This window comes from Microcaecilia unicolor, chromosome 6, assembly GCF_901765095.1.
Source record: "Microcaecilia unicolor chromosome 6, aMicUni1.1, whole genome shotgun sequence".
In the NCBI taxonomy this organism is placed as follows: Eukaryota; Metazoa; Chordata; class Amphibia; order Gymnophiona; family Siphonopidae; genus Microcaecilia; species Microcaecilia unicolor.
Window position 1 is genome coordinate 94,938,168 of NC_044036.1, and position 24,220 is coordinate 94,962,387.

The following is a 24,220-nucleotide window of genomic DNA, read 5'->3' on the forward strand; positions in this document are numbered from 1 at the left end:
AGGTGCAGATCTTCAAACTACTGCTGAAATTAAATTTTCAGGCAGCCGAGTGTTACCATTACAGAACTTTCCTCCCCTGCTATATCTGAGCTGTATGTTTATTCCACAGAGAGTTTTACTCAGTTGGTTTTTAATTTGGAACACAAAACATTCTGAGACTTCTCATGCGCAATTTGGTATTAAAACAACTGAACCATAATGCTCATGGCAACTTGAGATGGAAGATAGCAGAAAACTTATTAACTGGATAAAAATGCTTTGTGGACATACAGACATCTGTCAATCACTGAGACAAAAGATTTCATTCCTCTTGAATATTTCTGTATTCCGTTTAGACGATGAGCTCTTTTTGGTAAAGGAAAAGAAAAAACCTGGGCCTCTTGAATTGATAATTTGGAAAACTAAATCATTCTACAGTCAAGATCATCTGTCTGTAAAGGAGGTGGGATTCAGGGCCTTCTGGATTCAGCATCAATTAGATATGTGAAAGGCAATTCCATAACTGGGAGTGCAAATTTACACACCCACGACACACGTAAATATATAGAATACTACCCACCAAAGTGCCAGCAGTGGGCCTAAGCACCATTCTGTAACAGTGCAAGTAAGTTACATATGGCCAGATTCAGTAAATAGCGTGCAAATTTCCTTATGCAAAATTGTGTGATATCCTGAGATACGTACGCAACTAAATTGGCAAAAGAGCAAATTAGCATCAATAACTGGGTGCTACAATCAATTACTGGCATTAATTGACAACAATTTGGATTTGTGCACGTTATACCAGGTCTATGGCTGGTGTAACTGCAGGTGCATTAATGCTAGGCACGTCGATACCGTGTTATGCTAGTGTTCAATAATGGAGTCTGGGCGCCCAAATGCCATTATAGAATAGGTTGTCACTGTCCAGCACTGGGGAGTCTAAATGGAGGCCCCACTTACAGAACTGCCTCCTTAGGGCCTGGGTCCTAGTGAAATTCCAGCGAAGCTGACAGTTGGTCTCAATCCGCCCGATATTCAGCTTGCAAAAATAAGTGGGCTGAAGTTACCTCGGATAGTCAATGCCGGGGCACGTATGGCTCCTCCTGGAATTGAATATCTGCCGTCACCCCGAAGTTAACTGGGCACAGTTGCACTCTGACTGGCACTGTTCCCTCTAAGCTGAGCATGAGTCCTCCAACTGCACTGCTGCCAGCGGGGGGCAGTGCTTCAATATTATGTTTTCAATCACGAAGGTCAGGCAGGTTCCCTGGAGTCCTGCAGGACTTGCCTGTCCCTCACTATTCAGAATGTTATATTGAAACAGTGCCTCCCACTGGCAGGACTGCAGGTGGAGGACTGCCACTCAGCTTAAAGGGACCAGTACTGACTGGGGCCCGGTTAACTTTAGAGCATAAAGCTAGGACAACCTTTTTGTTGTCCACAATTTATGCAGTTCCTTACATATTGGAGAACACTGCTAACTGGATAAGTAAATATTCTGCCCCTGGCTCGCCCCTTATCTAACTGGTTAGAAGATGGCCAGTTAGTGGTGATATTCAGCAGCACTATCCAGTTAAGTGCTGCTGAATAGCATGTGCTAGGTTGCACAGCAGGGTTTAACCAGGCAGGAATCTCTCCTGCCTGGTTAAACCCTTCTGAATATTGGGTGGAATGTTTAGTAAGTCAATCTATTTTGGCTTTCCTAGTCCATGGAATTCCTCTATATAGTCGCCGCATCTCAAAAAAGATATAGAGGAATTAGAAAAGGTACAGAGAAGGGCGATGAAAATGATAAAAGGGATGGGATGACTTCCCTATGAGGAAAGGCTGAAGCATCTAGGGCTCTTCAGCTTGGAGAAAAGACAGCTGAGGGGAGATATGATAGAGGTCTACAAAATAATGAGTGGAGTGGAAGGGTAAATGTGAATCATTTGTTTACTCTCTCCAAATATACTAGGACTAGGGGGCATGCGATGAAGCTACAAAGTAGTAAATTTAATACAAATCAAAGAAACTTTTCTTCACTCAATGTGTAATTAAACTCTGGAATTTGTTGCCAGAGAATGTGGTAAAGGCAGTTATCTTAACAGGGTTTTAAAAAGGTCTGGTCGGCTTCCTAAAGGAAAAGTCCATAGACCATCATTAAATTGATTTGGGGGAAATCTACTGCTTATTTCTGGGATAAGCAGCATAAAATATACTGAACTTTTTCAGGATCTTGCCATTTGTCCACTGTTGGAAACAGGATGCTGGGATTGATGGACCTTTGGTCTGTCCCAGAGTGGCAATACTTATGTACTAAGTTGCAGTTTAATTTTATGAAATTTAGTAATGCCGTACACTGGAAAAAGTACATAAAATATTTTATACAACAGAAAACTATAATTCAATCAGTATCCTTCTTCCTTAAATGCTTGCAGTACAAAACATAGATCAATCATTTTGGACACAACTTTATAAACGAGACATAGGTTGACTGTAGGTGTGCGAGTACTGATGAACTTTCAAAACGCATGCCTTAGGGAATGGTCAGCCAGTTGAAGAAACTGATCTATCTTACAAAAACTACCTCTGGTGTGGATTCCAGAAACTAGCTATCTTGTGCTTTAGCAGTGATCTTGTTTCTTGTAGCTAAAATTTACAAAGAAGACATACTTTACCATTAAGTTCAGCTATAAAAATTTTAGGTATCATGCTCAACTCTCGATTGACTTTCGAACTTCTCAATACTTCATTACTGAGGTTGTTTTGTTGCCTTACCTCTTATTAGGTCTATAAGACCAAATGTAGAAAAGGCAGCTTTGCATAAACTTGTTCATACTCTGGTTTTATGTAGATTGGTTTATGCAAATTCTTTATTTAATGGACTCCTTAAATATACAATCACTAGACTCCAAATAATTCAAAACTTAGCAATTAAGGTTGTTGCAGGAGCCAAATGTTCTGATAGGGACTCACTCCTGTCACAGGAAGCTCATTGGCTACCTTGTTTTTACTGCATGAAATTTAAAATCCTTTCTTTGACTCACAAAGTGTTTTATTATGGACGGGCCCAATATCTGGGTAACCTCTTAATTCCTTACTGTCCATCTCATACATTAATATCCCAAACCCAAAATAGATCGGTTATACTACCTCTTTCAAGCGCAAGATTGAACGCCACCCATGAATCTGCTTTTTTTTTTATTTGGCCTCTATATTATGAAATTCTTTCCCTGCTCATATATGATTAGAACCTAGACTTGAACATTTTAAGAAGGAATTAAACACTTAGGCCCTGATGCTCACAACTCCGGCGCTGAACGGAGCAAGGCCGAAGTTTACCGCTGGAACAGCGCCCCAAAATAACTTCCTCATGCTCAAAGCTAATAGTATGGAAATAATATGTACACTTTTAGCTTTGAGCATGAGGAAGTAAAATCAGGATGCATCGGGTAGGGCACCATCATTTTGAGGCAGCACCTGCAGGAGGAGTGAGGAAGTGCTAGTTGTTGGATTATTTGTAGTAAATAATTAGCAGATTTTAGTACACACAGCTTCAGCTTTAGAAATGTTAATTTCTTTCTTCATCTCTCTCTCATTCACCCCTGAATAATTCACTGCTGAGTCACTTTAAAGTTGAAGTAACAAAACATCTGTTTACTCACAGTTTGTAGTTAGATTATAATCAGACAGGCTTATATATACATATTACTATACATTTGTATTATCAGCTCCTTCCATGTGCTTAGATGGTAATGGATGCTCACACCACCATAGATCCTCTCAGGTTAGGAGAGATCATGAGCTCCATGTGCTCCATGTGCTGCATCTGCTGCATCTAACCCCTACAGGAAGTTGCATAGCTGTGTGACCTCTCTAAGTAATTCACATCAGAGGTCACAGAGTAATCACAGAGAAATAATAGGTGACAGGCAATGCATGTAAAATACAATTACATTCCAACAAACCCCTTCTCATGCATAACTGTCATGCAATTATTTATTCATACAAAGTCCAAGCTTTATACGCAAATTCACAAAATGTTCTCTGTGTAACGGTTTGGTCATGATGTCAGCTGTCATCTCACTGGTGTGACAATAGTGTAGACTGATGACCCCTTCTTTCACCAACTCTCGCACGTTGTGGTATTTCGTTGCGATGTGCTTGGTACGTGACTGAACCTTGTCATTCTGTGACAGTCGGATGCAGCTCTGATTATCTTCCATTATCTGGATTGGTCTTTTTTCAGCTATACCAAAATCCAGCAAAAGTTTTTCAATCCACATCAGTTCTCTGCACGCTTCCGATACGGCCACGTATTCAGCTTCTGTAGAAGACAAACTCACAATACTTTGTTTATGACTGGCCCATGAAATTTGTACATTTCCATACATAAACACATATCCACTTGTGGATTTATAATCAGAATGATCCCCTGCCCAATCTGAATCACAGTAACATATTAGTTTTGGGTTACTATTGGCTGAAATCTTTAATTTACAATCAATGGTACCCTTTAAATACCTTACCATCCTTTTAACTGCAGTCCAATCTGATTTGGTAGGTGAGCTGACCCTTCTGCTCAAAATTCCTACTGCATTTGCTATATCAGCCCTGTATGTGGTAGCTAGATATAAAAGCTTACCTATGGCTGATCTATATTGGATGTTATCTGGTAAAGGTTCTCTTACTGTTTCATCCTTCAGAAAATCAGTGATCATGGGAGTGCTTACAACTTGGGCATCTTGCATACCTAAACTTTCAATAAGCTCATTTATTTTCTGCTTCTGGCTTAGAAGATAAGAACCATCATTTTGTTTCTCAATTTCTATACCAAGATAGTATGACACATTTCCAAGTTCTTTTATCTCAACATTGTGGTTTAAACACTTTACAATGTCCTTGTACTCTTGCTCACTTTTGCTTGCAATGAGCAGATCATCAACAAAAGCTAAAATGTATGCATATTGTCCATTTGTGCACCTAGTGTACAAGCATTTATCTGCTTCACCTTGCTTAAATCCTAAATTTGTCAATATTTCATGCAATTTATCATTCCAACATTTTGCACTTTGCTTTAATCCATAAAGACCTTTGTTTAATTTACACACTAGCTGTCTTTGTTTTGTATTTATGAAACCTGTTGGTTGTTCCATGTACAAGTCTTCAGTTATTTCTCCATGAAGAAACGCTGTTTTCACATCAATGTGGTTGACTTGCATGCCTTTTGAGACTGCAATGCTCAGAAGTGTTCTAATTGTCGTGTGTTTCACTACAGGTGCAAACACTTCATCAAAATCTTCTCCATATTTTTGAAGATATCCCTTTGCCACTAGTCTGGCTTTATACCTTTCCACTTTTCCTTGTGCATTCCTTTTTAACTTGAATACCCATTTGCATCCTATAGCTTTCTTGCCAGGAGGTAATTTTGTAAGAATCCAAGTATTATTTTTATCCAATGCATCAATTTCTTCTTGTGCAGCTTTATGCCATTCAGCAGCTTCTTCTGCTGGCATTTTCTCAATCTCATCCCATGTTAAGGGCTCTTGAGCTTCTGCTGACTTTGTTAGGTAAGACAGTCTTGGGGGTGGAACACCTTTGTTTTCCCTGGATGAGCGTCTGACTACAGGTTGGTCCGACCTTTCCGCATCCTCTAAATCTGAGAGTTCTTCTCCAATTGATTCCCCTTCTCCAACTGTACTGTCTTCTTCAATGATCCTTTCTGTGTCTGCTTCCTCTGCCTGTTCCTCGTTAGATACAGATGAGTTGCTTTCAGACATCTGCCTTGGTATGGCATTTATATACACTGGCATGTCTATTATGGTTCTAGTTTCATATTCTGGATGATAAGGCTCATCTGGGATAATCCAGCCTTTATCAACCCTTTTGTTTTCATCAAAATATGTAACATGTCTTATGCCAACAATGCCAGTTTTCAGATTCAAAATTCTATATCCTTTGTGTCCTGGAGTATAGCCAACTAAAATGCCCCTTTCTGTTGTGGAATCCAGCTTATGCCTTCTTTGCTTTGGTACATGAGCATATGCTGTACTTCCAAATGTTCTTATGTGTGACAGGTTTGGCTTCCTACCATGCCATGTCTCATGTGGTGTGCGCTCAGCGCCTTTAGTTGGCATTCTGTTTTGTAGGTACACTGCTGTGAGAATGGCTTCCCCCCATAGTCTTTTAGGGAGATTGCTATCTGACAGCATACATCTGGTCATTTCCACAAGTGACCTAAATTTTCTCTCTGCAACAGAATTTTGCTCTGGTGTATAAGCTACTGTTGTGATATGCTGAATGCCTTCTTGTTCTAGAAATGTGCGCATGCTTTGTGAAGTGAACTCACCACCATTGTCGGTCTGAAGAACCTTTGGTTTTCTTTCAAATTTATTGCTCACCATGGCTACGTATTTCTTCAGCATGTCTGTGACTTGACTTTTTTCTTTCAGCAAATAGGCCACACAGTATCTAGAGAAATCATCCAAGAATATTAGCACAAATCTGTTATTTCCCAATGATGGGATATTAAACGGTCCACATAAGTCACTGTGTATTAAGTCCAGCACTTTATTACTCCTATTTCCTGTGTATGCAGGAAATGAGGGTCTCACACCTTTTTGAGTAACACAGTCTATGCATTTCTCCATTTTACCAGCATCTGCACTTATCTGAATGCCGGTGGCCAGTTGCTTACTGTAAAGATCCTGGATCACCTTAGAATCACGATGTCCCAGGCGGCGATGCCAGATTTCCAGACTACATTTACCATCATTCTTCCTTACTTGCGCCATATGTGAGGCTTCACCTGAAATGTTCAGCTTATAAACATCATTATGCATAAAAGCTTCAGCATACACTTCATCATTTTTAGAGATTGTGCACTTACTATTTTCAAAATGAATCACAAATCCCTTCTTATCTAATGTAGATACACTAAGCATATTGCAAACTGCTTGGGGAATATACAAGACATCACTTACAGGAATTTCTTTAACTTCATTAGACACTTTGCATTTTAAGAATCCAATACCTTTTGCTTGGATCTTAGCAGTCCCTGCGTTTGCAGTTTTAAGAATACCTTCCTCTGGACACATTTCCTGAAAGAAATTCTTACAATTGGTTAAATGGCATGTGCTCCCCGAATCCAAAATCCAAGTACTTTCATTTGAATTATTATTTACCATAGTCAAAGATTTTTCTGCCATTAGAAAGCCCTTGTGTTTATCTTTGTCCTTCATACATTTCCTGGTTTGACAATTCTTTAGTTCCATTGGCTTAGGTGAGCTAGAGGGAGTGTTTTGTGTTTCCTTACACCATTTAGATACATGTCCCTCCTTTCCACATGAGTAGCAAATCAGCTTGCCCTTGGGTGGAGTTTTCCCATAGCTCCGCCTTCCTCTGTTCTTTGCCAAGAAATTTGTTTCATTTCTCTCTGACTTGCTTTGAGAACACATCTCCTCAGAATCATTTATTATGCATTCCTGCCTTAGTTTTGATGTTGTCTGTTCAAAAGATTGCCCTTCAATGGCCTCATTTACAGACCTAAAAACATCAAACTTCTTTGATAGTGAGGTAAAAAGAAATGCTCTTTTCAATGCATCACACATGGGAATTCCAGAAAGTTCTAGCTTTTGAAATGAAGACATAAGATACATAATGTGATCATTACATTTACTTTTATCCCTTAATTTGGTTTCATTCAACTCTGCCAACCAAATTGGTTGCTGCTTTGCATATGTAGTTGCATACATAGTTCTCAGTTTATATAAAATGTCCTTTGGTGTATCTTTTCCCTCCACTAATATGGCTTGTTTCTCTGAGAGAGCTTCCAAAAGCATGCACTTCACATAATAGTTTGCATTGTCCCATTCAGCCATATTTTCAGCTGTTCTGTCTTGGTCTAAGCATATATCTAATCTTTTTGCTCGAAGGAAACATATGAATCTTAATTCCCACTGCTGATAATTAAACTCAGTTAATCTAGGCACCTTGAGAGAATAGAACAATGGTGAATTTCTTCCCTCAGCCATTTTCTTAGCCTTCTGTCTGCTGTGTGGGGGGAGAGAGAGACAGACTGAATCTTTCCTTTAAAACTTAAGAAAAAATGTGGCCTTTTTTTCTGCCTGGTAATATTTCTCTTCTTTTTCAATTCCTGGACCCTGGGCCCATAACCCTTTTGTTGGATTATTTGTAGTAAATAATTAGCAGATTTTAGTACACACAGCTTCAGCTTTAGAAATGTTAATTTCTTTCTTCATCTCTCTCTCATTCACCCCTGAATAATTCACTGCTGAGTCACTTTAAAGTTGAAGTAACAAAACATCTGTTTACTCACAGTTTGTAGTTAGATTATAATCAGACAGGCTTATATATACATATTACTATACATTTGTATTATCAGCTCCTTCCATGTGCTTAGATGGTAATGGATGCTCACACCACCATAGATCCTCTCAGGTTAGGAGAGATCATGAGCTCCATGTGCTCCATGTGCTGCATCTGCTGCATCTAACCCCTACAGGAAGTTGCATAGCTGTGTGACCTCTCTAAGTAATTCACATCAGAGGTCACAGAGTAATCACAGAGAAATAATAGGTGACAGGCAATGCATGTAAAATACAATTACATTCCAACACTAGTCCCTCCTCCTTCAAAGGTACGAGGGGGAGTGGGCAACGCTAGACCACGATGGCTAGATTCTGGGAGGGGGGGGGGGGTCAGGTTAGCACCTGGCAAGGGTCCCAGTGGACCACCAGAATACTATATACTTGCAGAGAGGGGTTATATGTTTGGGGGGTGGGGAGCCTGGAGGCGCGTGCAAGTGCATGCTGAAGATTCTCCCCATTCCTTCCCAATGCCCTGGGAAACCTTGGTGTAGGGTTTGCTGCTGGAGCAGCGTCCTTGTTTCACACACTGCCCGCTGAGCATTGATGACCCTATTTAGCATGCATTTGCATGCAATTAGCATTCACAGACAGTGAATTCATTGTTTCACGCGCTCACCGGCTCTGAACATTCCACAGTATCAAATGCAGGCGCCAGTCTGGCGCTAATGGCCTCTAACACCTACTGTACATCTGTGTCTAAGCATCGAGGCCTCATTTTTTTTTTTACTCTAGTGTTTTCTGGGGTTTAAATATTCAGTTTTAACAAAGAAGGTCACAAAATGGTTCTTCTTTCATTTGTGTCTCCCTATGTTGTTAAATTACCATTCTCTAAGTTTAACTAGAATTAGTGACTCTTTTAATTTTGAACCATTTTATTGTTAACCACTTTAATGAATCTTTTCTTGAAGGCTGGTATATCAAGTCTGATAAACAAATAAATAGATAAATATGAAGAACTAAAAATGCTTTCATTATGCCCTTGCCTTCACCATAAGGTAAAAGGGAGAATGTCCAGTTGTGATGAATCTCTATAGAGAGCAGAAAATCAGTGTTTATCAACTTCAGGCTGGCTACATACCCCACAGTCAAAGCAATTGAAGGAAGAGTGAAAGTAAAGGCGGGGTCCCATGCCGTAAACCTTTAATGACATCTCCAAGAGGAAGAGCCCTAGAAATAGGAACTCTGCATAGTCTGAAAGATAAAAAGACAATTGTATTTTATTTGCATATACTGTTCATATTTCCAGCATTTCAAAGCAAATAAAATATGCAGATATATAATATGTATGATTAAACATAGGAAGCTTACAGAGAAGGTTGGAAAGCCATTTGACTTGATTGTGGTGAACAATAGCCACACAAGCAGTGTTAAGGGCCACCACACTTAGAACCATCCAGTAAAAAACTTGGGATTTGACCATATGACGAACAGAGATGCGTAAGAGTCGCTCCTTGTGGCGGAAATAAGAGGCACCATCTACTTTTGTGCTCTTGATGCTAGCACGAGCAAGTGGAGTTCCTGGTAAAAGGAAGAGAGAAAAAAGAATTTACAGATAACAGCATTAGAGCACCCCTGAAATGAAAAATAAAATCATTTTGGAGGCAATTCTATAAATTAATGCCTTCTTTAGGTGTGCGAATTCCATAGGCTGGGTGTCAATTCTATAACGGTATCTGGGCACCAAGATATCATTAAAGAATACTAGTGTAAGTTGGCATGAGTTTACCCCAGTTTAGGCATGACCATTTATGCCATATCAATGCCTTCATGCACTAAGAGGCTCGTTTTCAAAGCACTTAGACTTTCAAAATTCCATAGGTTACTATGGAACTTACACTCTAAGTGCTTTGAAAGTGACATACATAAGTGATAGCATTCTATAAGTTACATATGTCCCTTGGAAACGTGCTCATGGCCTACCCATGCTCCAACCCCACGTAGGCATGCCAGAGTTTTTTTAACCTATCCAGATATGCCGAGGCACGTTGTATCTTGTGCTCAAATTCATAAAGGCAGAGGGCATTGATGGTGAGAAGCAGAGGGGAAGAGGAGGGGTAACAAGGATATGGGCATAGTTTGGGGGGATGAGGGGGGCACAGCCCCCCAAACAATCTGCCCCTTCCACAACAGTAAGGAAGAAAAACATATCCCTCTCCCACAAGTCCAGCATCACCCCCCCCCCCCCCATGCGGGTATGGCGCCTCTTCATCATCCTGCTGGTATGCAAATGCTTGGTGGGTTGTTGGCACAGGCAGCTGAATACGGGCTGCCTCTGAGCCAGCCCCACCAAGGCCTTTCCTGTGTCATGTTCCACCTCTTTGATTTAACTGTGGGTGGGATACAGCACAGGAAATGCCCTGGCAGGGCCAGCCCAGAGGCAGCCCCGTATTCAACTGCCTATGCCAGCGACCCACCGAGTGTTTGCATACTGGGGAGGTGGTTATGAAGAGTTGCTGGACACATGCACAGAAGGGGCGATGAAGAGGTGCTTGACTCACATGGGGGGATAGGGAAAGAGAGAGGGGTGAGATGCTGGACCTTGGGGAGGGAAGTGAAAGCAAGAGACCTGGAGCAACGGAGGGAGAGGGGAGAGATCTTGGACCTGGGGAGAAAGGACAGAGAGAGAGGAGAGACCTGGAGAAAAGGGGAGGGGGTTAAGCAGAGAGAGAAACACACACACAGACAGATAGAACCTTGCCAGGAGAGAAAGAGGCTAGACCAGTGGAGGTAGGGAAAGAGATGCCAGATCACAGGGGTCAGGGATGGGAGGTGAAGGAGGAAGGGAGGAGAGAGGGGAGAAACTGGAAACTGGGAGGGACAGGGACAGGGACACAGAGAACAGATGTTGAGCATGGAGGGAGTGCAGGGACAGGAACATAGAGGGACAATGATGGACACAAGGGGAGATATGCGGGGATGATGAATATGAGGGGAGGAAAGGGATACTAGAGAGCAGATGCTAAACATAGGGAGGGGGAGTATAGGGACAGGGACACAGAGGGAACATGTGGAGGAGTGGCCTAGTGGTTAGGGTGGTGGACTTTGGTCCTGGGGAACTGAGTTCGATTCCTGGCATAGGCAGCTCCTTGTGACTCTGGGCAAGTCACTTAACCCTCCATTGCCTGCCGCATTGAGCCTGCCATGAGTGGGAAAGCGTGGGGTACAAATGTAACAAAAAAAAAACATGATGTACAGGATGGATAAGGGATGACGAGGAAAGATGGATGGTGAACATCAAAGGAGAAGAAATATGAAAAGGACAGGAGACTCTAGAAAGAGTGTCAAGAAATAGAGAAAAACAGAAAAGAGACCTTGGGAGTACAGCAATGCCCAGACAACAAAGGTAGAAAAAAGTATTTCGCTTTTTTTCCAGAATTTATTAATTGTAAACTTTGGGGAAAAGCGTATCTTTGGTATCTTGCAAGTTAGTTTCTATTAGTATTACTATCACAGGTTTTAGATATAGGTCTGGAATGTGTTTGATTTTTGCAGGTTTGTTTTTTTTTTAAATTGGAGCTCTGAAGAGATTCTCTCTTTCCCTCCCCCAGGTCCCCTCACCTTGGGAGAGATGGTGGTATAGGGTGCTCACCTTACTTTTTTTTCCCCAGGGGCCCATTCAGCGCTAGCTGTGCCATTGGGCAAAACAACAAAGAAGCAATCGTGGGGCCACAGTCTCTTGGGCATGACTACTAGCTTTGTGGTCTCTCCTCCTCTGACTAAAATGATAGTGGGCATGGGACGACTTCCCTATGAAGAAAGACTAAGGAGGCTAGGGCTTTTCAGCTTGGAGAAGAGACAGCTGAGTGGAGACATGATAGAGGTATATAAAATAATGAGTGGAATGGAACAGGTGGATGTGAAGCGTCTGTTCATGCTTTCCAAAAATACTAGGACTAGGGGGCATGCGATAAAACTACAGTGTAGTACATTTAAAACAAATTGGAGAAAATATTTCTTCACCCAACGCATAATTAAACTCTGGAATTCGTTGCCGGAGAATGTGGTGAAGGCGGTTAGCTTAGCAGAGTTTAAAAAGGGGTTAGACGGTTTCCTAAAGGACAAGTCCATAAACCACTACTACATGGACTTGGGGAAAAATCTACAATTCCAGGAATAACATGTATAGAATGTTTGTCGTGGACAGGATGCTGGGCTCGATGGACCCTTGGTCCTTCCCAGTGTGGCATTACTTATGTACTTATGACGTTAGTTTCCTGTTTCCGAGGGGGTAAGATCAATATAGCTGGCAGCAGTGCGCACGTAGAGGCAAGGGCTTGCAACTGTCTTGTTTTTATTAAAAGGAGCTCTTAATTTGTAATGTAGTATTTGGAATATGTCAAGTTTTGAAATTTATACCTGCTATCTTTATTTTTTGCACAGTATGGGGGGGGGGGGGGGACACATGCTACTGTTCAGAGAAACTGTATTGTATTTTATCATGTGCAAAGTCTGTCTTCTTGGTAGTTCAGTTTAATTTTTGTCTATATATTTCTATTTTTAGCTTGGAGCTACTTATTCTATCTTTGGTGAGGGTCTGTCTGCGTCTGTGGAAGAGACCAGGTATTCTGTTAGCACTGAATGTCTGTGCTAAATCAATCAATACTAATCTGGCGTACTGATGTTCTAGTGTCCATCACAATATTTACAGTGCAGCCTTTTCTTAGGTAGACACTTCTTATGTCTCCTGGGAATTAATGCTATTAAGTATGGTAGAAATGCTCTATAGTTTGTGAGTGACATTTGTAGGATTTTGCATTACTTTAAAATATGCCCGATACTGGATTTGAATTCAGATTATACCTTTCTCAGCAGTAGCTCAAGGTACAGTTTTCTCCTGTTTCTGGAGGGCCTGCTGTCCAAGTGTGTACCTGGGGCAATGGGTGTTAAATGACTTGTCCAAGAAATCAAGGAGCCGCAGTGGGATTTGAACCCTGGCTTCCCTGGTTGGCAGTCTGTTGCTCTAACCATTAGCTACAGCTAATACAGATGATACCTATTCCAAACATGTTTGGTAACCCAACAATAAACTAAAGGCTTGCAGACCTGAATCCTGGTGGCCATTTGGTAACCTACTAAGCAAATCAGTTTTTGGTTGCTGGTAACCACAGGATTTCTGTTCAAGTGCTGCTGAACACTACTGTTCACCAGGGGCGTAGCCACAGGTGGGCCTGGACGGGCCCAGGCCCACCCATTTTCCCTCCAGGCCCACCCATCCACAACCTTCGTGCGCTGTCGCTGCCCTTTTGTCCCGCGGAGGCAGCGTTCAGCGTTTCCTTCCTGCCCTGTCTTCTCCCCAGGCTCCGCTGCATCGTCCCTGCAACTGCAAGTGGAATCGTTTTCCTTTTCGGCCGTCGCGCTGCACTGCCATACACACAGACAGCTTCGCTCCTCCCCCGCCGCATCCATTCTGGCCCTCTCTGATGCACTTCCTGTTAGGGCCGGATGAACGCGGTGGGGCAGAAGCGAAGCTGCCTGTGTGTATGGCAGCGCAGCGCGATGGCCGAAAAGGAAAACGATTCCACTTGCAGGGACGATGCAGCGGAGCCTGGGGAGAAGACAGGGCAGCAGGAAGGAAACGCTGAACGCTGCCTCCGCGGGACAAAAGGGCTGCGACAGCGCGGGAAGGATGTGGATTTGCGGGCCTGGGGGGGAAAGTGGCTGAGCTGCTGGGACATAGGAGGGAGAGGAAGAAGGGACTGGAGGGAAGGAAGAGAGAGCTACTGGGACATGGGAGGGAGAGGAAGAAGGGACTGGAGGGAAGGGAGAAGCTGCTGGGACATGGGAGGGAGAGGAAGAAGGGACTGGAGGGAAGGGAGAAGCTGCTGGGACATGGGAGGGAGAGGAAGAAGGACTGGAGGGAAGGGAGAAGCTGCTGGGACATGGGAGGGAGAGGAAGAAGGGACTGGAGGGAAGGGAGAAGCTGCTGGGACATGGGAGGGAGAGGAAGAAGGGACTGGAGGGAAGGGAGAAAGCTGCTGGGACATGGGAGGGAGAGGAAGAAGGGACTGGAGGGAAGGGAGAAGCTGCTGGGACATGGGAGGGAGAGGAAGAAGGGACTGGAGGGAAGGGAGAAGCTGCTGGGACATGGGAGGGAGAGGAAGAAGGGACTGGAGGGAAGGGAGAAGCTGCTGGGACATGGGAGGGAGAGGAAGAAGGGACTGGAGGGAAGGGAGAAGCTGCTGGGACATGGGAGGGAGAGGAGGGGACTGGAGGGAAGGGAGAGAGCTGCTGGACAAGGGAGAAAGGAAGAAGGGACTGGAGGGGAGAGAGCTGCTGGACATAGGAGGATAGGGAGAGAAAGTGGTGAGATGGATGAAAGGATGCAGAGAGAAAGGGGAGAGACTGGAAGGATTTGGAGAGAGAGGGGAGACTGAACAGAAAAGGGTAGAGAGATAGAGAGACACTGGATAGAAGGAGAGGGGAGATAGAGACACTAGATGGAAGGATCAGGAGAGAGGGTAGATTGGTGGAAGGATGAGGAGAGAAAGAGGGAATACACTGGATGGAAGGGTAGGGAGAAAAAGGAGACGCTGGATGCAAAAGAAAGAGGGGAGACACTGGAAGGATGGGGAGAGAAAGAGGGGAGCTGCTGGATGGAAAGAGGGAGAGGACAGAGTAGGGAAAGACTGGAGAATAAGAGGAAGGGGTATGTGGAGAACAAGGGTGATGAAAAGATGAAAAGCCATAGGTGATGAACGGACAGGAAACCCTGGCAAGAGAAAGACGAAGGAAAGCAGAATCTAGAGACTGGGAGCAACACAATGAGAAAAGTAAATGGCCATACAACAAAGGTAAAGAAAATAATTTTATTTTTAATTTAGGATAAAGTAATATGGTACCTGTGTTGTTAAAGGTTCAGAGACCAATTCTTCCTTCCTTAGGTCAGGAGAGGATACCATAACAGCATTATACTGACCCGAGGCAGGAGGTTTTGGCCTCTGAAAGCTCATTGAAAAAAGGGTGTTAAGCTATGAAATAAATTATTTTCTGATACCTGATGCACTGAAAAGCAGCACTTTACACCTGTGTGACAAATGCGTGTGATAACTGTGACTAAATTTTGCTGGGGAAGGGGGGGTAGAGAGAAAATTTTGTGCCCACCCACCTTAGGTTCAGGCCCATCCAAAATTGGCAGTCTGGCTACGCCACTGCTGTTCACATGGCCAACAGGAAGACACTGGACCGGGGAACTAGAACTGACTGCTAGCCAAGTGTTAAAGTATTTGCATATATTACCAGAATACTGCAAATACTATTCTGTTTAATATGTTGTATTATTTTGGGGTACGTTATTTAGATTTTATTTGGCACGTAATTCCCTGTAGTGTGTGCTCAGCATGCATATTACCATCAGTAAGTGAGATAATAAGGGGGTGGCAGCTGGTGATTCTGCACCAAAGACACCTTAAAGGGGTCCTTCCTTGCTGTGTTCAAAAATGCCCCTACTGTAACTTTACTGTTCATGTAGATGTTGCTTCCCCCACCATAAGGATTTTAACTTGCACCATCATACTCCATCCCACCCCCTCTTAGTCCCATTCATCTGAGCCTCCTCAAACAGTTGAGTCACTGACTGCCTATGATGGATTGGAGGCCAGCATGAAGAGCAATAAAATGGGAAAACTTAGGTGCCTACCTTCCTATATAGAATAGGCTCCTATCAGGTGTCCAGATATAGGTGCTCTGTTATAGAATTGCCCATTATGTGTGTTTGGGTAGGGGCGAGTTGAAGGGGTAGAAGTGGTAGGATCCTCGAGCCCCTTTTGTTCTGTTGTAGAGAGATGGAAGGTTGGGTGGTGGGGTTGCCAAGCCTCTTTTGTGCTGTTGTGGGAAGATGGAAGGTCGGATGGTGGGGATGCTGAGCCCCTTTTGTGGTTGGATGCTTTGCTAGGGTTTGTAACAGTCTAGCCTATTCTATTTTCCCAGTAAGAGGTGTATTGATGTTCTAGGGAAGTGTTTTCTAATTAGTGATGATGGTGAACTGGTATACTGTTAATACAACCCTTTCATTGTATTTAAAGAGGCTTCCTTCAGCAATTTGTAAAGTGTAACATTGATAAGCAACATATTAAAGTGTATATATTGCTCGTCAATGTTACACCCTACAAACTTCAGAAGGAGGCTGTTTTTGGCACAATGAAAAATGAAGAGATAAGCATTAACAGTACATCTGAAAGTCTGAGATCATCTCCAGGCAACATACCCTGATTTAAGAATGAGGTTCATTCCTGTAACTATTATGGAATACACAAAACTAATCCAGCTGAAGATGTTTTCTGGAAAGTAAGAAATTACTTGCTGTCACTGTCAGCCATTTTGCCTCCCAATTACAGCATTACTACATCTACAGCCTGTGTATTTCTAAGGTTTATTAACATTAACATAAGGACTTATATCCTGGTACCACTTTGCAGTTCTCAGTGAGTAAGAAATATTAAGATGCCAGAACAAATATCTGGGAGTTACACTCAAATAAGCACATAAGATACATATTTCTTAAAAAGAAAAGTTTTGACTCTCTTTCTAAATAAAAGATAGAAAGGAGAAGTACAGAATATACCTCCAACACCCTTCCATAATCTGGCAGCCTGGACAGCTAGGGTTTTCTCAAAAGCTAACAGTCCCCTTTTAACCTTAGAAGACGGAAATGTAAAAAAGTTTGCATTGTCACATCATCTAGATCTTAAAGACATTGCAAAATGAAAATGATAAGAGAAAGTAACTAGGAACTAAACCATGAAGAATTTTAAAAAGGAAACATGCCAGTTTAGAAAGAATTCTGGCCTCTACTGGAAGTCAGTGAAGTCTAACATAATAGTTGTAAATGCTATCAGAAAGGCCAAAAATTAACCTTATTGCCATGTTTTGCATGATCTGGAGCTTTCTCAAAGCCCCCTTCATGCAGCATATGTAGACAGAATTGCAATAGTCCATGTAAGACAGCCATATGACATGCACTAAACATTCAAATTATTCAATCTCAAAAAAATTACAGATAACACGCAGCTTTCTCATTAAGAAGAAACATTTTTTTAAATAAAGTGGTAACTTGTAAGTCCATCGAAATGGTGCTATCAACTGGAATACCTACCTGCTTATTTTCGAAAGGAGAAGGGCGCCCATCTCCCGACGGCGCCCAAATTGGTATAATCGAAAGTCGATTTTGGGTGCTTTCAACTGCACTCCGTCACGGAGACGAACAAAGTTCACAGGGGCGTGTCGGCACAGTAGCGAAGGCGGGACAGGGGCGGGCATGGGAGTGGTTAACAGATGGCCGGCTTCAGGCCATAATGGAAAAAAGAAGGGCGGCCGTAGCAAGAATTGAGTTCGTTTTGTTTGGAACCTTTTTTTTTTTAGGTCCAAGTCCCAAAAAGGTGCCCGAACTGCCCAGATGACCACCGGAGGGAATTAGGGATGACATCCCCTGACTCCCCCAGTGGTCACTAACCCCCTCCCACCAAAAAAAAATGTATTTTAAAAACGTTTTTTCCCAGCCTTTAAGCCAGCCTCAAATGTCATACCCAGCTCCATGACAGCAGTATGCAGGTCCCTAGAGCAGTTTTTAGTGGGTGCAGTGCACTTCAGGCAGGTGGACCCAGGCCCATCCCCCCCTACCTGTTAAACTTGTGGTGGTAAATGTGAGCCCTCCAACCCCCCCCCCCAAAACCCACTGTACCCATATGTAGGTGCCCCCCTTCCACCCATAAGGGCTATGGTAATGGTGTAGAGTTGTGGGGAGTGGGTTTTGGGGGGGATTTGGGGGGGGCTTAGCACCCAAGGTAAGGGAGGTATTTTAATGTTTTTTTTTTAATTTTTAAAAGTGCCCCCTAGGGTGCCCGGTTGGTGTCCTGGCATGTGAGGGGGACCAGTGCACTACAAATCCTGGCCCCTCCCACGACCAAATGCCTTGGAGTTGTTTGTTTTAGAGATGGCCGCCTTCGGTTTCCATTATCGCTGAAAACCGATGCCGACCATCTCAAACCCGCCCATCTCTGACATTTGGCCGGTCCCAACCGTATTATCGAAACAAAAGATGGCCGCCCATCTTTTTCGATAATATGGTCAGGACCGCCCCTTCTCAGATCCGTCCACGGAGATGGCCGCCCTTAGAGATGGGCGGTCCCTTTCGATTATGCCCCTCCTAATGTCTTCACAGATGAGAAGATCTTATATTCAGATTGCTTGATAGTAATAGCTTTAGGAATATGTTCAGATTTATTATTTACAATTATTTTTCTTAGTATTGAGGTTTAGTTTATAAGCAAACATCCATATCTAATAGAGCAATACAACATTGAATTCTGGTGCAGTCAATGTTAAAAATTGATTGCAATGGAATCAAGACCGAGATATCATCAGAATAATGAAAAATCTGTCCAACAGAGAGCCCAGAGAATGAAAGAAAACATTAAATAACACAAGGGTAAGGGGAGAGCCCTGAGGGACACCACATGGATTATGCCAGCAAAAAGAAAGATTAAATTGTAATTTAACCCTATATAATCTGCTAGATTAAAAAAAAACCTTTAAACCAATCCAGAATCGTTCCCATGTTTCCCATTTTCCAAGATTAAAAAGAAGAAGATCTACAAGATCGAATACAAAAGATAAATCAAACCGTGGTAACAAAGCACTAGTCCCCTCACGACCTAATCAACTTTCGTAAATCGCTGAAGACTTATCTCTTCAACAAGGCATACCACAACGATTCATAATAGGAACTGCAATGCATCACCACTTACCTAATATTCTGAATGTTTCCCCTCTGTACCTGATTGCTTAATTCTATTATGTTATCCATGTTCTTTATGTAATACTAATTGTATCTTTTACTTTAATGACGAATGTCATGACGGAACCTTGTAAGCCACATTGAGCCTGCAAATAGGTGGGAAAATGTGGGATACAAATGCAATAAATAAATAAATAAATAAAAGGCGTCCTAACATGATCCAGTAAAGACCATTGTTTCTGTATCAAAAAATGCATAGAACCTGAACTGAGAAACCGATAAATTATCATATTTATCCAAATAACAGACCAACTGCAGTGCTACTAGGCCCTCCATGCGGAAAATGAAGCGTATTCCATAACAGTGCGCATAACTATGGGCCCCTTTTACTAAGCAACGGTAAGCCCTACACAGGCTTACCACTTGCTAAATAGGAAGCACCGCCGGGCTACCACAGCAGCCCAGCGGTACTTCCCACCTCTAGCTCGCCGGGTGTACCCCGGTGGTAATTAGGCAGTGCCACGTGCTGCGTGGTCACTACCGGATTAGCGCGAGAGCCCTTACTGCCACCTCAATGGGTGGCAGTAAGGGCTTCCCCCCAAAATGGCTTTAATTGTCGCACAGCCATTTTCTGCAGGAAAGAAAGGCTTCCCTTTTACCCACTGTGGTAAAAAGGGGCCTCACTGCACATGAAAAACATTTGCTGACACCAATGCAAGCCCTCTACATGCTGCAGCTTGATAAAAGGGGGCCTTAATTAGCTAACAAGCTAATCAGTGCTGATACTTAGATGTTAAGCAATTATCAGTACTAATTGGCATTAATTAGAATTTATGCGCACTACTTGCTAAGCGTATTCTGCAATGTGGTGCGTGTAAATTCTAAGTCACATAGTTGAAAAGTGGGCGTGGTTATGGGAGTGGAATGGGCAGGACATGGGCATTTCTAAAATCTATGCGCATTGTTATAGAACACACCCACACCAAGCCTAATTTAGGTGTCAGGATTTACACCAGGTTTTAGTTGGCATAATTGGCCATGACTAAATTTAGTTGTGCAGAGCAGCACTCAGCTTATTCTATAATGTATACCTAAATTAAAGCATACTTTATAGAATACGCTTTGATTTCTGTGCTGAAATCAAGGCACAACATATAGAATCTAGCCCTAAATACTTAGGTTGTTTCTGATCTTTTAATATAGGTGCAATGACTATTCTTCACCTAAACTCGCCGAGAAGTTACCCAGATGTAGTTGAGAATCAATCCAAGCAAACAGCTTAGTGCAGAATGGTAGTGGGGCCAATTTCATAAGGTAAGATGAGCAGTCATCTAGCATACAATAAAAAGAAACATATTTCCTAAATAAATCAGAGCAATCAGTCCAAAGGACATGATCAAACTCACAACAAATTTGATCTACCTGTATCACATCTTGTGAAGATGGTACTATAAATCCAAACAGAAGTCAACAAAACCTGTTCTTAATTTGCAGATCTTATCCTGAAAGTATTCAGCCAATTAATCAGTGGAAGGAATTTATTCTGCTTCTAAGCTTTGATTTCCTGATGGTAAGGTAAGTAAATTAGCAACTGCAAACAATTGCCTCGTATTAGAACTATGCCTGCTGATCAATTCTAAATAATATTTATTCCTTGCTAATTTTGTAGCCTTTTTATAATTATGGACCACAAGACACCGTGATGTCTTGGACTGATCTGATTTATCTTTACATCATTTATGTTCAAGCTTTCTACTATAATAATTCTGTGGTGAACCATTTATCACTCCTTCTACAGTGTTTTACATGGGTTCAAAGTGGGGAAATTTCACCTAAAATTATCTTCAATTTTGCCTCTAGTAATATACTGATAAGGCAGAGGCTTAGGATTACCTGAAAACTGACACCAATTAATCACAAAAGAACAATGAAAATGATTACACCATGGTATAGGGAAAATATTGGAGTACTGGGGAAGAGGGAGTGCTGGCTAAAGAAGGACGGAAGGAGGAAGAGAAAGAGAAAGAGAGCAGGGCTCTGGAGAGGGAGAAAGAGAGAGCAGACCTCAGACGTGATGGAAGAGGACAGTGACAGTGTGTACTGCCCTTGATAATTCATAAGGATGTGAGTGGGGCTGGCATAAGACAAACTTCCCTTGGTGCTGGCTCACTTCAGTTAAAAAAAATAATAAAAAAAACTTCACTGTCCAATAAACTAGGTTCTGTGTATCATAGAGGCCATGAAAAGGTGCAAACCACACATATTTTTAGCTTTTATTTTAATATAGCTATTTTGCTTTTCTTGAACTGGGAGCAGACTTAAGAGTTGCAAGAGAGCTATAACGTGCTTTTTCTGAAAACTACCTTCTAAGGTTGTGGTTTGACATTTTGCCTATGCTAACTTGTGATAAGTTGCTGGTCAGCAGCTAAGACAGTGTCCCGTTCCGGGTCTTTTCCACTGCTCCCGCGGCGGGGAGCGAGGATCCACGGGGGCCGCAGGCTCCGGTGCGGCAGCAGCGAGCCGCCGACGGGGCCAGCGCGTCTGCGGGTCAGCCCGAAGCGGACGACCTGCGAGACCGAACGCCGGCTCCAGGAAAGGGAAGACGCCGGCCAAGATGGCGGCACCGGCGTCGTCGTCTCCTCGGCCGGAGCTGAGCAGCGCACAAGCTCCGCCCACTTGCACCGGATTGGCACAGGGAGGGAGGAACTCCGCCTGCAAGGCGGGTCCTCCAATCCCAGCCCTCCTTGTCGGTCAGGACTAAAGGTATTGGCTCATCTCCTAAGAGGGGATGGACTGGTGGGGAATTTAAACCCCGGAACAAGGAGGACTCGGGGCTTCCGTTTCAATTATCAGAAGCCAACGCCGTGGAGCTCAGAGACTGTGTGCCTTCAGCTAGCCGTCCTTGCTAGCCACCTTCAGAGACTGTGTTCCTCCAGCTAGCCGTCCTTGCTAGCCACCTTCAGAGACTGTGTTCCTTCAGCTAGCCGTCCTTGCTAGCCACCTTCAGAGACTGTGTTCCTTTCGCTAGCCGTCCTTGCTAGCCACCTTCAGAGACTGTGTTCCTTCAGCTAGCCGTCCTTGCTAGCCACCTTCAGAGACGGTGTTCCTTCAGCTAGCCGTCCTTGCTAGCCACCGTCAGAGACTGTGTTCCTTCAGCTAGCCGTCCTTGCTAGCCGCATCCAGAGACTGTGCTTTTGCAGCGCTAGCCGTCCCTGCTAGCCACTCAGTCGGGACTGTGTTGCTGGTGTTCAGCCAGGCCGGCCGTCACCCCGCGGTTCCAGCAGTCCCGCTGGCCGCCTGCAGCTGGGGGCTCAACCTCCGGTGAACAGCGGTCGCCGCGGGTGAAGATCCGGGGTGCGCGGCAGTCCTCTGAGGTCCTACGGGCTTCAGAGAACCTAAGGGCTCACCACTACCTAGACCGGACAGACAGAGACTCCTTCAACTAAGGACATCTGCTGTATCCAGATAAACAATCAAAAGGAGAAGTAAGTGGGTGTGGGTAAAATTGTAGCCTTAGCAAGAGGGTGGGGGCAGTAACATGGTAACTTAACCCATTATCTAATGAAAACTTATGCTTATGTACATGACAGGCCCTGTCAATTTAAGGGAATAAATGATAGAATTTGATGGAACGTGTTGGAACATGATTCATCATAACAGGAAGCAGAATATTATGGAAAGATACATATTCATTAGGTAGGAAGGGTAATTATAATAAAGATAATGAAGAAAGGAAGAAAAAGTATTAAAGAAACAAAACTGAGGATGGCGAGCCTCAGTGTGTCCACTAGCAGGTGGACATATTGACAGCTCCCAGGGAAAACTCTGTTTTTATTTGCTACATATTATACTGTATTGGAAGTTTATTTGTTACTATTTCAATAATTACTGATTGGCTTCTTTGAACATTTGAATAAACATTTATTATGTCTAATACTTATTTAGTAGCCAGAGTTTTTCTTGCCTAGAATTCTGCCTGGGGGAGTAAAGATGTACTCGAGGGTCCACCTCCCACCCCAAGAAACCTCCAGAAGGTTAATTCTGTCTCAGAGGCAAGACAGAAAGTAGACAGTTCCTATCTAGTCCATTTGTTTAGATAATCATAATAAATATGTATGAGATGCAAATTAATATGCTAATGTGTCACAGCCCACACTTTGCCCCTTCCCCCAAATGGAACAGTCAAACTACACCTATGAACAAGGAGATGTGCATCAGGGCTTTAACAAAGCATACCAGGGAGGTAAAGGGGATGGACAGATGTTTATTCACACCATGCATGATAGAGAGAGCTGTGTTGATCTGTCAGCATTTGTAAAACAAACAAACAAACAAACATCTGTCTAGGTCTGTTTAAAAATTCAATAGCCTTAAAGATCAACAAGATTCACTCTATCACTCACATTAGTTCGTTTGCACATTTGCTATTTAAGTGTAAAATATATTTTTGTTTTTCCTGCACTATCAAATCTCTCTCTCAACAAAGAGGAGGGGGAGCTTGGAAACAGTGTGTGTGAGTATACCTTGGTGAGAACAGATATAATGAGATTCTTAGCCTAGAGTTAAAAAAAAAATAGAAGTGTTGAGCTGCAGAAAAAGGAGGGAGTGTGAGAAGAGGGAGGGGGGGGTCATCCAGCATTTCAATTCAAAGCCATGAAAGAGAAGTGAGAGGGGAATGACACAATTGTTCAATGCTTTGTTAAACAAAAGCCTTTTGATATGATGTGCCTAATTTTTTTGAGTTCTAAAAAAAAACACAAAAAATGTTGTTTATTTTTTTCTCCTCAGTCTGAAGGCTGAAATGTCCTTTCATTCGTGAAAGATAATGAGTCGTGAAGTTCTCAAGGGCAGGAAAGCTGAGTTATCCCCGTTCAGACGACCATAAAAACATACACATTTTAAGGGCAGGGAAAAAAAATAAATAAAAAGACCATGCTCACTGCCTGTAACGTCTATGTAAACTGTGTATGCTCCTCTGAGGCTGCAGGGGATGGTGTCTGGTTACGGATATCACTTCCCATCACGTGACCATCCATGATAGTGGGTAAAACAGGAAGTGACCATATGGGTGCTACCATCTTGGATCTGTGCATCCCATACTCACCGCCATCTTGAAAAATGGGTGTGGACTGAG

At 43.0% G+C, this 24,220-nt stretch overlaps 1 protein-coding gene across 1 annotated transcript in view; it reads right to left on the reverse strand.

Annotated features, from left to right (window-relative positions):
• CACNA1E (calcium voltage-gated channel subunit alpha1 E) overlaps positions 1-24,220 on the reverse strand; it is a 786,482-nt gene that overhangs the window by 289,904 nt on the left and 472,358 nt on the right. Inside the window, exons 11-12 of the mRNA XM_030206580.1 lie at positions 9,663-9,872; positions 9,433-9,545 (exon numbers count right to left, since the gene is read on the reverse strand). Coding sequence (XP_030062440.1) covers positions 9,433-9,545; positions 9,663-9,872 — 323 coding nt within the window. The remainder of the gene's footprint in view (positions 1-9,432; positions 9,546-9,662; positions 9,873-24,220) is intronic.